The 17,150-nt window shown below is 37.6% G+C and overlaps 1 protein-coding gene across 1 annotated transcript in view; it reads right to left on the reverse strand.

The window, feature by feature from the left end:
- PRORP (protein only RNase P catalytic subunit) overlaps window positions 1–17,150 on the reverse strand; it is a 45,866-nt gene that overhangs the window by 9,706 nt on the left and 19,010 nt on the right. Inside the window, exon 5 of the mRNA XM_081314136.1 lies at window positions 15,904–16,011. Within this exon, the coding sequence (XP_081170262.1) occupies window positions 15,904–16,011 (108 nt within the window). The remainder of the gene's footprint in view (window positions 1–15,903; window positions 16,012–17,150) is intronic.

The following is a 17,150-nucleotide window of genomic DNA, read 5'->3' on the forward strand; positions in this document are numbered from 1 at the left end:
CGTCCCAGCTTCTGCCAACCTAGCAGTTCGAAAGCACGTAAAAAATGCAAGTAGAAAAATAGGGACCACTCCGGTGGGAAGGTAACAGCGTTCCATGCGCCTTTGGCGTCTAGTCATGCCGGCCACATGACCACGGAGACGTCCTCGGGCAAACGCTGGCTCTTCGGCTTTGAAACGGAGATGAGCACCACCCCCTAGAGTCAGAAACGACTAGCACGCATATGCGGGCGAACCTTTACCTTTTACCTTTTAATCTAATGAAGAGAAAGTTGAGGGGGGACATGATAGCAGTGTTCCAATATCTCAGGGGTTGCCACAAAGAAGAGGAGGACAATGTATTCTCTAAAGCACCTGAAGGCAGGACAAGAAGATGGAAACTAATCAAGAAGAGAAGCAAACCTGGAACTAAGGAGAAATTTCCTGACAGTTAGAACAATTAATCAATGGAACAACTTGCTTCCAGAAGTTGTGTTACCCTTCTGGTAACATATCTATTATTAAATAGATATGTTTTCCAGGAATCATGAAGACCAGTTTAGTCTGATGGCCAAATCCCTGGACCAGCAGCAGAAGACCTGACTTCTAGTTCTGTCTTGAATAACATAGCCAAATGTATGTCATTCTCTCTGCTCTAGGAATAAGTAAGGAAGGGCAAAACACTTTGTAAAAAAGTTACTAGAGAATTGCATGGGCCTGACCTTGAGGCTGACAGAAAATGAGTCTGATTCAGAGACACAAAAAAAAATGGAGTCATCAACAGAACATTGGTGCAGCTATAAAGGATCCTACAATTAGATGAACTTTGGGTCACATGGCATAATGTCAACTACAGTGATAAAGTTAACTACTAAAACATGGCTAATTATCATAAAATATGGATTGGAGCAGTGTGTGAAGATTGCACCTGTGTCTGATACACAGGTAGGAAGAATGGTGGCACTGTTTCCTCTACCCAAGGAAACAAGGGAAAACACAAAAACTATGGGGAGTGTATGGTCCCTCTGGAACCAGCTGCCAGTGGAGCTGAGGACTGCCCCCGACCTCCGATCATTCCGCCGGGGCCTGAAGACCTGGCTCTTCGAGCTCTCGGGCCCAGGCTGAGGAGAAATTTATTTTAATTGGGGTTTTTTAATTGTACAGGGTTGGTTTAATCTTTTTTAATTGGTTTTTTAACTTTTGTATGGTTGATTTTTAACTCCCTGTAAACCGCCCTGAGTCCTCAGGGAAAGGGCGGTATATAAATGCAATAAAATAAATAAATAAATAAATAAATAAGTATACTTGAGAAAGTGCTGGGCAGCATTCTGATCAAAAGAATGTGAAGGACGACAATGAACAAACGTAGAATACAGGCCAGATGTTTGCTCCTTGGCACATATACAAATGTGAAAAAGAATAATTATTGTATATCTCCTAATTCAGAGTAGGGATATGACAAAATGAATGGGCTTGAAATGTGGAATGTTTGCATGAAGTAGTTTTACATTTATTCAATGAAGGCTTTCAAATAACAGCTCATTCCATTCCAGTTTGAGGGGTAGTGGAAAAAGGATGTGGTCCTTTTTGAAAAAGCCTGCACAGGTAAAATTTCTTTGTAAGACTGAAACTTAATTTAAATTACAAATCTAAGTCTGACATGAGTAGATTCATTTTCCATTGTGTGGGTTTTAAAACGTTCCAAAAATACTCATGCTATATATGGGTTAGTAAACATGAAACTAGGAGAAAGGAGCTGTGACAGAATGGATCTGGGGCTTCCTGAGTGTGGAGCCAAAACATGTAATAAAATTTCTAAAATAATACAAAATTTAAAAATAAAGCCATTTTTAGCTGTGATACTCCCATTAAATTGCAAAAAAATAAATAAATCACATATCATATTGACCACCAGTCCAACAGCCCAAAGCCAATCATGAAGGAAAACTACCATTTTATACACCAAAGCCTCTTCTTTACAATCTGATTAGTTGCTGCAAATTGAGTCATCCTTCCAGCCCCCCAGGTCACTCACACATGAAGTGCTTTTCCATCCAAATGCTTTTCTGTCTTCTAAGAATGAAAACTTCAACACAAATTCAACTTCCAAGGCCTGAAGTGACCTCTTTTCCTTATCACATTTTTAGTGGCTGGGTTGACAGAAGGCAGTTTGTTTTACCTGTGAATCGTATCAACTGTGGCAAGAACAGAAAGACTGATTTTGTTTCTTTTTATTGGCTATCCTGATCTATTTTTTCTTTTTCTTTTATGCTGAATACAATGTCTGAATGAAGATAATTTGAAACCTTCCTTTTAACTGGCTCCGGAGTTTGTCTCTAGTAGCTGGATGTTCAGATCTAAATGACAGAGGTGAGGCAAGAATGAAGAGGCAGAATGGAACTTTTCTGTAATATAAGCCAGCAAGTTTTGTTTTCTTCCCTGCAAACTATCCCAAGAGGATCAAATTAACTTCAAAGCTTTTCTTGACCAGGACCAAGGAATAGTGTACTTAAATTTTGTGCGCTTTATAGAAGGTCAGAAATCAAAGTTTAAATAATTTTCCCACAAAACTTTATAACATAAATACTGTTAAAATTAGAATCGAAATATTTTGCTCAGTATTAAAACTACAAACCAAAAATAAAATAAGTGTTAAAGTTTATTGGATATGCTGAACTTAAGAACTGTTAACTATTAACTATTACTGTTAGTATTAAATAGTTTCAAACATAACATGCAAGTAAATAAACATTGCTACTAATGGAATTAGAACAGTAGTGATGTGTGACATATGCCTTCTTGCTACATCCTCAGATGCCCATTTTACAGCTGTAATGTAATCACAAAATGAAAATAATTATTATTACATTAATTGGGAACATTTCACCATCAGAACGTCTTACAGGAAACATTAGATCCATTGAAAATTAGTTTGGCACAAGCTAGGGAACATTAAAACAATCCAGTTCACTAGTGACTAGGAAAAAAGTAAGATACACACACTTAGAATGCTACACAACTATTCAGAATCATTTAAAATATGTACTTAATGGGCAAAACTCATTGAACATGAAGGAAATTGAAATTAGCGAATGCATATTTATTCTGAAGTACTCCAACTGAGTTCAGGGAATTGCCCATTTAGTTTATTAAATGTGTGATCTAATGTTCCACAATCATGAAGGCAATTATCAGAATATATCTGGCCAAATCAGCAATATTGTCAAATCTCTCCCTATTTAAAATTGTAAAAAGCAGCAATTGGAACCAAATAAAATCACTACTTAATAAAGTCTCTCTGATTTCAACAACTCTAAAATGGCGCAGTTGGCTGGCATTTTACAGTAATTTTGTTTCCTCGCTCTTATCCCATAGACTACTAGGCTCATACTTCACTATGTTTACGTGTTTGATCATATTTGTTTCTTTCTCTCCAAGAGTCTTTTTGCCTACTATATATCCCAGAGTTCCTCAGTAAACCCAAGGGATACCTTGGGCTCCACTAATGGGGAGAGACTGCTCTGGACCAATGCTACCAAGCATTTGGGCTTGTCCAGCATTTCATCAGATGCCAAACAAACTGTCTTTTAATTGTTGGGAATTTTTAGTCTTATCTCAGTCGTCAGAGAAGGATATTTTGTCATTAAAAAAACGAGGAAAAGGTTTATTCTCCAAGTAGAAAAGAATCAGATTGACTTCTCATCTACTCTTCGTCTACTCTGTTTACAAACATGCTTGTAAAGTACACAGATATACAAAGGGCAAAAACATACAGCTTAATTTTATATACTGTATACGTGTCAAGCCTAGGTATAGGAATGGGAAGATTCAGCAGTTCACTTGATACTTAGATAATGATTTGTTTGGAAAGGTTAGAAACTAGGACTGACTAGAAGGCACCTCCTGCCCCCCCCCCCAAAATCTTTCAAATGAAAGGAAATTAGTCAGTAACAACCAATATTTGTCCCTGTACCCAAGTTTTAATCTACTGGGTTTCATGAGGATTACTCTTCCCAAAATTAACAATTATAGGATTGCAGCCTAATACTAGATTTTTCTTACATAAATCCTTCTGAGCAAAGGTCATCTTTTCTTAATACATCAGTAGAATCAAATTAATTTTCCAGTAGTCAGATTTGATTTGGGCTACATAAAAGTTTAAGCAATATCTCAAGAAACAGAAACTAATTCACATTATTTGTTGATATTCTCATTTTCTTCATTTTTAAAATCAATTTATAATGTTGGCAATTACTAACCAATATAATGGAAATATGACCAAGCAGAGGTGCTTTGTGTAAGGGAAAAATGAAATTCCCTTGACTCATTTTCAACCTGCATAAATTTCATCAGATGCTCTCCAGTTTAAGTACTAAACAAAATGAGAATCAATATACTTCCCATTTGCATTTTTTAAAGTACAGTATTCATGTACAACTCCAAAACTCCTGATTCTGTGTTAAAAATCTGTTTTGTATCATTTACAGTCTGTCGTTGCCTATGCCCTGTATCATTGGGGATGGAAAGATTCCCCTTGTTGTGACTGTGGTGTTGATATGCAAAGTATTAAACATATTGTACTTACAGGAGGTTTGCAGTAAGCTTGAAAAAATGCAACTTTTTGTGGGGGGGGGAAGGAGATATAAGTGGGTGGAACGGACTTGCAGCGCCCCTGCAGTTGGTTGTAAGGGTAGATGAACCATCAAGGGCCCAATTTTTCCTCACATGACAGCAGGAGTACTGGCCATAACTTCAGGCACAGGACATAAATCCCTTCATTCAGCACTGTCATAACTTCAAACAGTCATAACTTGAGAACTATCTGTATTAAATATTAACCAACCTTCCCTCATCCACTGTATTTTTTAAAATGAAGATTTAATTAAGAGCATTAGGGCCAAATAAATTACCGTACAAATCTGGATGAAGCTCAATCCTCGTATAACTTTATGTATATATTGTAGGCAATTATGTATGTAATTTACATAATTATTATATTTAAAATACAAATATCTATTAAATATATTCCAACATAAAACTAGTTCTATTTGACTCCAAAGCAGTACAATAAATTGTATCTTGTAACAGCATTACTTCATTGCACAGATGACTAAAAATAGCAAGCTGTATTCAGTAGGGATTTTGCACTATTGGGAAACATTTATAATTACTTACAGGATACCCCACATATCTCATAAAATACTCTGCATCTTATTCTATAGTATTCAGAATTACTGCAATCACCAGGAATATAAGAGGGATCTGAGGTGTGAGAGATAGAAATGCCAACATATGCAAGGCTTTGTACTAGCAGAAAATCACAATTAGATTTTGAATACCAAAAAAAATGCAACCTATCTGAATTTCAGTAAAGTATCTGAAGTACATGATGAAGTGAGAATCACCATGCAGAGTGGAAAAAGATGAGGCATATTGAATTACCTACAAAAATTCCAGTGGAAGATTTAACTGGTTAGAAAGTCTTGCAGCAATCAGCTATTTGACATTTTTCTGCTAGGAATCAAAGAGAAGGAAGTAGGAGGAGGATGATGAAATGTGTGAATGTTATGAAGACAGCATTGCTTACATATAAAAGGGATGTAGATATGCAGAATGAACTGCGTAACCTTTCCATCTCAAAGCATACTATTCTAAATAAATACTGTAAGTAAAAATCAGTTCACTTGAGTACTGCCATAGCCCCTCAAAAAGAATTTGACTCTGCATATGACTCCTGACCTTAAAGGGAAGATTAGAGAAAAATGGTTTTGTTCCATATTTTTAGTAAATCTACTGATCTGTCTACCATGTTTCCCCGAAAGTTAGACCCAGCCGACAGTAAACCCTAGCTTGTTTTTTGGGGGGCTGGGCTTAAAATAAGCCCTACTCCAAAACTAAGCCCTGGTTTTGGGGTGAGGTGCACTGCTAAAAATCAAGATAGGGCAGGGGTGGGAGGGTGAAGCTGCCCCACACGCCCTGCACCCGCTTACCTTACCGGTAGGACAACATTGCGCCATTGCTGTTCCTCTCGGCAGGACGCCGCATGGTGCTTCAGGCCGCTTCCACTCCTTGTGCAGTGCTTCAGGCCGCTTCTGTTGCTCATGCGCTTCGGGCTGTTTCTGCTGCCACATGGCGCTTTGAAATGGCCCAAAGAGCTACGCAGCGTCCTCCCGTGAGCAGCAGAAACGGCCTGAAGCGCACAAGCAACAGAAGCGGCCCAAAGCACTGTGCAAGCAGCGGAAGCAGCCTGAAGTGCTGCGCAAGCAGAGGAAGCGGCCTGAAGTACATGAGCAGCAGAAGCGGCCTAAAGTGCCATGTGACGTCCTGCTGGGAGGAGCGGCAACGGCGCAATGCACCACATGATGTCCGGCTCCAGGTGGCAGTAAGCAGCCGCAGAAGAAGTCAAGCAGCGGCGTGACAGGTGTCGGGGCATGGGAGGCCTGGCTGCGGTGGTCCTAAACTAAGACATTCTCCGAAATTAAGATCTAGTGCCTCTTTTGGAGGCAAAAAAAATAATATAAGACCGGGTCTTAATTTTGGGGAAAAACAATATTCTAAAGGTAAATTATTGGGGAAACAATTGCTCCTCTTTACAAATACATATAGTAATTGAATACTTTTTCATACCTGATTAAGGGTAATCATCTTGAACACAAAAAAGAGAAGAAAACAAACGATGTCAGAACAAACTAGAAAATGCCAAAAGAAATGAAGCCATGGCCAAGAAAGACAGAAATTTCAAGAAGAAGCTTAACAAAGAGTTCCAGAGAAGTTAATGAAGCAGTGTTACAACATCTGTAAAAACACACAGGCATGGAAAAATGAGTAAAGGCTTCCAAATATCTCTGAATTCTAAAGGTTTACTTCTAGATTATTGTTCACTAAGTGTTGTGGTCATGTAATGTTGACTTTAAACTTGCATCACTTAGTGACAGCAATCCTGGTCCCAACTGTCATTGTAACCGGAAGACTACACGTAATGACTTTTTGTTGACTTCATGGACACTTCCATATGGTTTTCTTACCATCAATGCAGAAGTGATTTACTTTTCAGTTTTTTAATCCACAGTCCTGGATTTCCTCAGCTTTTCTAAAATAAATTAAGTATGGCTAGCTGCTGCCACCTGCTGAACATGTAAAGGCTACTCAATTAATGTGCCTAGTGCATATGTAGCATAATAGACTAAAATTATATCATCAACATTTTTGTATGTTGAGTTATAACCACTTTTGTGAAACCACATTTCTCAACTCATTTCCTGGGTTTATCTCCAAAGCTCTCTTTAAAACACAATGTTAACAGGTTGCTATGGGAACTTTGGTTCCACAACTGCTCTAATGACAATAACAAACAAAGACAATTTCTGAGCATTTTCAATTCATAAATACTTTAATGATGCTTCCAGTCATATAGGACTGCTAATGCGAAAGAAAACAAACTCAATTTTCCCAATTTGAAAGAGACTTCCTGTCTTAAATGCTTGATATTATACCAAAAAAGCTCACTCAAAAAGGCAATCCATATTAAATAATTATTTATGCTAATACACCATTATGTACTCTGGACAAGGTAGAAGCTTCATACAAAGTTTGCATTCAGGATCAAATCCGTACAATTTATCCAGAGTACATACATCAGGAATTTTTCCAAGAAGTGAAGACAAGGTTTGTATTTACACATTAAATAACTATGGCCCTTCTATATAAACATCATGGTTTTCTGTTAATTTTCAGAAATAATTAAAGGCTTCCCAAATTTACAGATTATTTTCTCCTTAAATAAAGGACAATTCAAAGATGCTAAATCAACACAAAAGGAAATTTTGCACAAAAACTTAACTTTAAATATTATTTTAATTAAAAATGTAAATATAAAGTTGGCATGATGCAAAGCAACAGCACTGTCTACCCCCAAGGTGCCTTTTCACTTTTGGGGCAACCATGACCTGGATAACTGAGAATCTCCATAGCCAGCGCTGCCTAACATATTTCTTTGCAAGAATACCTTGGCCCCACAAAGGTCCCACTGGGATGGAAAACAGCATCCTGGAGAGGAAACCTTGCTTTGAACTTGATATTTTATGACTGGCTATGCCCATTATGGGGAAAAAAAATACAAATTGTTTCCAGCCCACAAATGACATCCATTCCTATCTTATTTATCACAATCCACTCTTTCCTTCCTCCATATCCTCATTCAAACTTAAATAACCACTTTTTCTCCTAAAACCCTTCCAGAGATTATCCCACACCAGTTGGGATGTGGATCCCAACTGCTGAAAGGTTGCTGGATTATGGAATGATAGAAAATGGAAGGAAATTTCCAACGTGCTGAGGTAAAGGTTAATTTGCTAAAGATGTAGAAGAAAATGCCTCATCTAAGAAGGAAAAGAAATAGAGACTTTTTTGCATTGCATGAGTCATTTTTTAAATTCCTTGATCAAACCAGGAAGAAACTAGCTCTGTACAAGTAAGAACAGTTTGGTTGCTGTAGCAGCCAACTAAACATTGAGCAATTGAGTTTGCTCTTTGATAAGAATTTAGCAGAGTCTTTCCAATATTGCAAAAAGGGGCAGAACAGCATCTGCTTCCTTAAATGAAAGTGTTCTTTATGAAAATTTCTGAGATTAAGTGAGCAAATTCTCCAGAATTGGCACCTTATGTCAGCTATCCCTTTTCATATAGTGATTATTCTGCTTTTTTTTATTCACATATACACAAGGCTCTGTAGCTTCTGTCTGTCACTTTTCTTCCAACTGGATTTATTCCTGGTATCAGAGCTCAAATAGGAAGGGAGCAAGAGATTGAAGGACAGAAATTTCTATTCTCTACTGCCCACTTAACAGAACAACAGAACAGAATAACAGAGCTGGAACAGACCTTGGAAGTCTTCTAGTCCAATCCTCTGCTCAAGCAGGAAACCCTACACCATTTCAGACAAATGGTTGTCCAATCTCTTCTTAAAAACCTCCAGTGTACTTTGTACCTCAAACACATTCTCTCAAACAGAAGCCAAAAAACACCTGTGCCAGCAGCAGAATGAAGTGACAAAATGTATTTTTTCAGTCCACTGTATCTTTTGCTCCCCAACAGAGAGCTGCCATTTTTCTTGACTATTATTAATCTGTGAAACCACAAGGAAGACATTTCAGTTTAACCGAGGGTGGAAAAAATGCCTTCTTTTTCTTTAATCTCCTCTTCTCAATAGGCTACTGCTGCATTGGCAGACTTTTCATTAGGATCAGTAAAAAAAAATTCAACTGCCCCCCAAGATATTTATATTTTGTAAATTGTTTAAATCACTGTTATTAATTGCATACCAAAAAGAAAGAAAAAATAGAGGAAGTTATTAAGAAAAAAAGCAAAGCATGCAAACATAAATTCATGGATATGTGTACATATATAAAAACTCTATGTAAGCATTTCAATAATGTTTTCATTTTTGGAAATTTCACTACCATCATCCATAGATAATCTGTCATGGACGTTCATTGGAGCCATCCATTTAGCCTTCCAGTGTTGAAAATAAAGCCTTTTAACTATCAGTAGGCCAGAGAAACCATTTTCATTGTCCAGATGTTGGTTTCATCCAACAGGAATATACTTCAAAAAAATATGAAACTTTGAGAATATCTTATGTCAGTGACATAACACAGCTAAATTGGTCTTTTGAAGATAGGCAGTATATAGCTGAGTACCATGTATTTTGTCTGATTCAGGATTTAAAATCTATGCAGTTTCCTCCCACTTTTCCAAATTAAAAAAAATCTGCTCAATTTTTTTCATGCCTTAAGATCAAAGGACACCTGCTCATTGTTTATGTAATAGTTCATCTCATCAGGGAACCACCTAACCTAGATATACCAGCTTTATTCCTTAGTCCATCTTGCCCTGTTTCTCAGGAACCAGCCCTCCAGAATTTATTAATACATATAGCTATATGCCCATTCACAGTGATGCTAAAACATTTGTGACCCATTTTGAAATGTCAGTATTTCTGAATAAACATGGCCGAAAACATGATCTGTTCTCCATATAGATCCTGAAACTAGGTAAAGAAAACTCAATTAAACCATTAAAAATGTTCAATTCTCCACTGAGGAAAATGAGGCCAAACTACATATGGCAAAAGTATATGAATCTCTAAGATTATCAGTTCACTTAAGAAGAAATTGAAGCCAAGTGTTTCAATCAATGGGGTAACAATCAGATTTGAGGTGGGAGGTCCTGCTTTAAAAGCAGAATACTAGACATTCATTATCCAAGTCAAATCTTAAGAACGCAGGTTGTGTGTCTTGGCTTGAACAAAGGATATTTTTGATGATTTCAGAAAGATTGAGTACAAATGGAGGCAATTCAACACCAGCGACCAGACAAGATCACACCATGAGCAAAATATGTAATATTATGGGAATATTTAAGGATCTAAAGGTCTGTCTTGCATTGGTCAATGTCAGGATGAGACCACCATCAGGAGACCACTGAGCAATAATGGTGTACATAGCTGTATACTCACAATTTGCAAAGGACCACATAGATAAACTAGAAGACTACTGGAAGAATGTTCTGAGGACAAATGAGGCCAAAACAGAACTTTTTGGCTTGAATGAAAACTGTTAAATTTGCTGAAAGGCAAACATTGTATTCTAAGATAAGAACCTTATCCCATCTGTGAAACAGGATGGTGGCAATATTATGGTCTGGGCCTGTTTTGCTGCCTCTGAGCAAGGATGACTTGCCATTAATTGATGAAATGAAGAATTCTGAATTGAACCAAAAAATTTTGATAGAAAAATGTCAGGGTATTCATCTGTGAACTGAAACCCAAGAGAAATTGCTCATGCAGTAAAGCATTCTCCCACATGACCAATGAAAGTTAAAGCAGAAGAAAGTTTACTTTTTGGAAAGGCCAAGTCAAAGTTCTGACCTTAATCCTATAAAAATGCTGCAGAGGAATCTGAAACGTGAATTTGTATAATTGGGTGCTCTTTATTTAGTTTTAGGACTTGTGTGGAGAACAGCTCACACTTTAATTCATATTCATGCAAAAATACTAAAAATTTCAAGGGGTTCACAAACTTTAAGCACTACTATAATAGTAGACTATTAGACTATTATAGACTAATAGTAGACTAATGGACTATTATAGTTTCCTTTGTTTTCTTTTCTCTAGGTTAAACGTGCCCAGATTCTTTAAATGTTCCTCATGGGGATGCAGTAATGGTCATAAGTGCAAGGACTGGTCATAAAGTTGTTTTTTCCAGCACCACTAACTTTGAACAGTTGCTAAGTGGCACTTATAAAGTGAGGTCTACCTGAACAATTTTTCTAAACCTACCCTGTACAGAATTATGAGAATGACATATAGAAAGAGGTTGAGCAGTAGAGTGATAGGTTTTATCTAAATAAAATTAAGAAAGTACCGTACGTAATTGTCATTATGTAAAAATAAAACAAAATTCTTTTAAAGAAGTGGAAAACATTTTGTCACTTATGTCCTGATAATTTTGGTTGCAGTATCACTGACCGAACAATTTTCTCTATTCCCCTATGAAGTTTCAATCATATCCTCACTCTAGAAGTGAGAGATGGTAGCTTTGAGCCATTCTTAGTTACGTTAGTGTTAATGTAGCATGAATGAAAGCATGGATGAAATTGCAAGATTGGTAAAAATTTGTTATTTTTAGTCAGTTAAGCCATAATGGGTTTGATCCAAAGTGTAGAACAAAATGTACTGACCATGTCAGATTCATGCTTTCTCCCCTCTGCTCCCTGATCAGCCCCATTTGTCATCATTTTGCTGATGTTTCCCTAAAAAAAATGAATGTAGCAGCACAATGCTGATAGTTTCTCAGAATTGCACAATAGAGTTACACTGCTTAATCAGCAGTATTATAATTGGTTTCATTTATGGCCTCTATTGGTTTAGAAGGTTGAAAATATGAAACGGTAACCCATTCCCCTCATATTTATGCAACAATGGGATCTGTAGGAGGAAGGAAACAGGAAGAAACCTAAACACGGACAGTCCTACAGCTGGACCTGCCCCATTCCGGCTGCAGCATCATGATTGCCGGATGTTTTTCCAACTGCTGGTCATGAGCAGAAGGAGGAGAGCAAAGCCAGAGGAATCAACCAATCACTTTATCCAATGCTGGGTTTGGAAAACCAGGATAATATCAATCAGCAGTGAGTCAGAACAGATGCAGGAGAGGCAGGAGAGGAATCAGCAACAGGAAAAACAGATTTCTTGCTTTCTGCCAATTCAAGGATGGAGAGGATAGCATTTTAATTCAGTCACAGTGAAGGTTTTAAATAATATGGCACCAAATTTAAGTCTCACTAGGTGACAACATCTGGCTGAAACCTTGTCCAGACTCAGAAATAAACAGGATCAGCCCCATTAGGAACTGGATGGAAGATCTCCAAGGAATATCAGGGCGACAGACTAAATTGGGTATCCATCCATTCATCCTATTTTTGTGTGTGTGTGTGTGTGTGTGTCCATACAATAAATAGACTAATGGATCACAATCACAAACATAACCAATTCTAGAATCACCGTCAAGAAACTAGATGGACATGAACTTACTATAGGGAGATTTGATCTTGTCAACCAAAGCAGGCCAGGACCAAGCACTACAAAAATATATCAGAACAGCAAGGGAAAAAAGCAAGCAAAGACCAATTCAAAACTTGCTTTAACTCTTGAACCTCCCAATCCTGTAAGAGCCATAACCTTACAGTGCAATGTAATCCTACCCAGAAAGCTACTTAACCAGATTTTTTCTTCTGCACCATAAAGAACCACTACCAGCTGTTCCAAAGGAGGGATCTTTGAAATTGTTGGATTTTTCTTTCTAAAAACATTATTTATCTTGATTTTATTACGATTGCAGGTATTACTTGCATCCTGCTTTGGAGATGTTGAACAACAGGCTACAAATAAATGGTTAGAACCAAAAAAATAACAGATAAACAGAAGACTGTGAGTAGCTTTTACTTTTAGAGTACCCAACCAAAAAGAAAAAAGAAACATAGGGGAAACAACAGTATTCAGAGTGACACAAAACATGAAAGAAAAACACCACTCTAAGAGTGAGAAGTCTCATCTCCAACAGGTTTGTCTCCCCTGCGAGGGTGCTATAAAGTTTTCAGCCAATACTCCTTTCACATTGCAGTTTAACATTTATTCACCTTGTTAACAGAACCATTGCTTAGACAGGTCTATCCATTTCTCATTAAAGGCCTACATAATTAGGGTTTGAACGATCTCTCGAGAAATATGGTAACAGCTGCTTGGTATATTTTTCTAAAAAATTTTTAAAATGGTTTTAACTCTGAAACTGTTTATCAGAGCAGCATATACAGTACATATGGAGGTGCATAATGCCCTAATTAGGAAAAGAATATTTGCTTATTGCATTTATATCCCACCCTGCTATGCAGGACGTGTAACAGCACATATAAGAGTGTCTCAACTGTTATCACCCAGCTGGGGTAAAGGCAAATTGGCGGGAATGTTATTAAATCTCTTCTCTAGAACCATGGATGTTAGAACATGGTTCTACAACAAGCCGATGACAACACTCTCCTATCCAACTACTGTTATTAAACGACATTAGTTAGGAAATGTAAAAGGCATAGTACAAAAGCTGCATTTACGATAAAGAGAAATTTTACTTTTTTAAATAAACCCAGGTCAGGCACTCATTTCTTTATCTCTCAAGTACGTCTCTCAAACTCTAGCATCACCAAGATGAATTGCAAGAAAAGATGCCTAGTGTGCCACTGGAGGACAATAAAACAGTGAATCAGACTGGACACAAGAGTCCATATTTGGGCCTGATCATAGCAATTGAATAAGGCAACAAAATTTTGCCCACATTGTTTCCACCAATAGCTGCCCAGCAGCCCTATTTAAGGTGACCCATTCCTTGCTGGGGAGGGACAGCTCCCAGGAACATCTAAAAGGCCACTGGGAGTATTCATGCTATCTGGTGGACAAAACTATTGATATTCAATCAGTTGGATTCTAAATGGGTAGGTCCAGATGAATTGCTTGGTGTTGTTGATGTTATCTGGATGAGCTTGATTCACTGAATCCTAAGGAAAAGGTCCTCTGAACTGTGTGAGATCCAGGTCTCTACTGGATTGTCAAGATAGCGTGTAGTTAGATCCTTGCAGTAGTGTCAGTATCTCTGAGAGAAAAGGTGTTCTCTCCAGCCGTGAGAGACCATCATTGGACCCTTCCACTCTGGGCAGTTATTGTCCTGTGTCTAACTTTCCCTTTATGGGGAAGTTTATTGAGAAAAAAGTCAGACAGCAGTTGCAGAAAGTCTTGGAGGAAGCATATTATCTAGACCTGTTTCAATTGGGTTTCAGGAGAGGGTCAGTACACTACTGAGAGACTTTTAGTCATGCTTGCTGAAAACCTTTGGCAGAAACAGGATGAGGGTGATGTGTCCATTTTTGTGCTCCATCTTCCAGCAGCCATCAATAACTTCCATATCCTTCTGAGATGCAAGTATTGGGAGTAGTAGGCACCATGCTGCTATGATTCATCTCCTTCAATGGTCATTTTTAGTCAGTACTGATGGGGAGGAGAAGTCATGCCCACAACCCCTCACATGTGATGTGCCTCAGGCTCAACATTCTTGCCCCTTCTGTATAACATCTATTTGGAACTGCTGGATGAAATAATTTCTCAGTTCAGGGTCTAGTATACTGCTCAAAAAAACAAAGGGAACACAAGATAAGACATCCTACTATTAAATACAGTACATTGTGTTGTTTAAGTGTTCCCTTTATTTTTTTGAGCAGTATATTAGTCAAAGGTTGCTAATACTCACTTGTACATATCAACCCTAAGCTGAACAATTCCCCATTCAAAACCAGTGTGCAATTTTGAGGTCCTCCTGGACTCAGCCACTGTTCAAAGAGCAACTTTGGATAGATCCACCATGTGCAACAGCTGTACTCTTTTCTTAAGTCCTTCAGATGGTTAATCATAGCCTAATCACCTCATCGTAGGACTACTGCAATGTGGTGTACATCTGGAAGCTAGATGCAATTCAAAATGCATGGGGTAGTAATGTGCATTTCACTTTACATCCATGTGTCATCATTGCCTTGCAAGACACAAGTCCATAAACAACTTTTCATAGCTTAGCACCTGATTATTTGAGGAGCAGCTTTTCTCTGATTGTTTCTGCCTATCTGGGTCAATCAGGCTGAGTGGATATGCTCTGGGTACCTTTAGTCAAATGATGCCTTCTTGCAGGAATGAGGAAACATGTTGTCTCTGTTGTAGCAACTGTCTTCGGAACAGCAGCCCCCAGAGACACATACAGTATAGCTCCCACTCTTCAAATCTTCCAATCATCTCTTAAGACATGAATTTTCTGAAGCCTGGGGTGAACATGCTTGTGGAGTACCTGGCAAATTTTTCTGGATATTATTTATGTGATTTGTCTGGAAGGTCATGTTGTTGTTAAAATTATGTATTATTTTAAATATTGTAAACTGTCCAGAATCTTTTTGAAGGTGGGGAACCTCATAATCCAATCAATAATCAAATCATGTGAGGTGAAATGGCTGATTTAAGTATTTTTCAAAATATTTAAAAATTCTGAATCCCTCCCAAAAGATTGAGGTGAACCTCTCATTTTGGAAAGACAATGAAAGATTTAAATACCTCACACTTCCTTCTAACTCAAAAAAAATATTAAAAACTGAGCATAAATACCAGCCATTATTAAAAATTTCCAAGCAGGTTATGAGGACAAAAACCATTCCCTGGTTTGGAAAAAAAAACTAATGGAGAAGCCCCTTAAAGGGCTTTACATAATTTCTATTTTAAGCAATGAAGTGCAGATGTAGACATTTAATACAAAAGCACATACAATTTCTTAAAACTGTACTTACAGTTTTAGATGAAGGATTCAGAGGGGTTGTCTTGGCAACATTGAGGCCATCGATCACAACATCAAAAGGGGGATGTTCATTCACAAATCTCTGAAAACGTTCTAATTCCTAAAACCATATTTTAAAAGATAAAGACAAATAAGATGTAATATATCTTATAATAATCTCCTATATTAGAATGATGTAGAATAGCCTCTAGACAAGATGGGCAGCACATAAATCCGATAAATAAATAAATATTCCTAAATTAGAATGTGATTGACATATAAATATACAAGTTGTATAAAAGAGCCTTGGTGGAGCAGTGGGCTAATGCCTCCTTAAGTAACACCAGCTGCCTGCAATTAGTGAAGGTTCGAGTCCCACCAGGCTCAAGGTTGACTCAGCCTTCCATCCTTCCGAGGTAGGTAAAATGAGGACCCAGATTGTTGGGGGCGATAAGCTGACTTTGTAATAATGCCGCTTGGGGGGGGCGAAAGCCCTAATAAGCAGGCATATACATAGAATGAAGGCTATTGCTAAGCACATTTGATTTGTGCTTAGATTGTAAGCTGCCCTGAGTCTTCGGAGAAGGGCGGGATATAAATGGGATTAAAAAAATAAAAAAAAATAAAATGTACCTTACAAAAGCAATAAATATTCTTCACAAATATTTAGGATAGTGTATCACTAATATAATATGCAATGTTGATTTTTTTAAAAAAATAAAGAAAAATGTTGATACTGGTACAAAAACTAATTAGAATATGCCATCAATTGATTCACATCTACCGGTAATTAAGTTTATCGAATCAAATTTTACTGTTATATTCAAATAGGCAGCCCGTGCAGCCAAGAAATAACCCCTTCTTCTATAGTCACGGTACTTAATTTAGGCATCTCCTGGAGGTAATGGAGCAATTTGTATTTGTTTATTAGTCAAAGGTTCAATTTGGTTCTGCTACTGCCCAGAGGTTTGTGTAAAACAACTGAGTCTGGGCTTTTTATGGGGGGTAATGACATATTTAAGACTAGGAAAAGGTATAATTGGGTCCAACAGTTTAAGAACTACTGCAGTATAGAATGAAAAACCAATTGTCCAAACAAATGCACAGGAGAAGAGGTGAAAGAAATTTCACACAGCTTACGGGCAGGAAGAATTATAGGCCGTGATTATGGAAGCAAAATTTTGGGCCCAGCATACTGCAAGTTTAATAGCCTATCTTTCAACCCTGGGAACTTTAGGATGTGTGGACTTGAGAATTCCC

This window comes from Vipera berus, assembly GCF_964194415.1.
Source record: "Vipera berus genome assembly, chromosome: 1".
NCBI lineage: Eukaryota > Metazoa > Chordata > Lepidosauria > Squamata > Viperidae > Vipera > Vipera berus.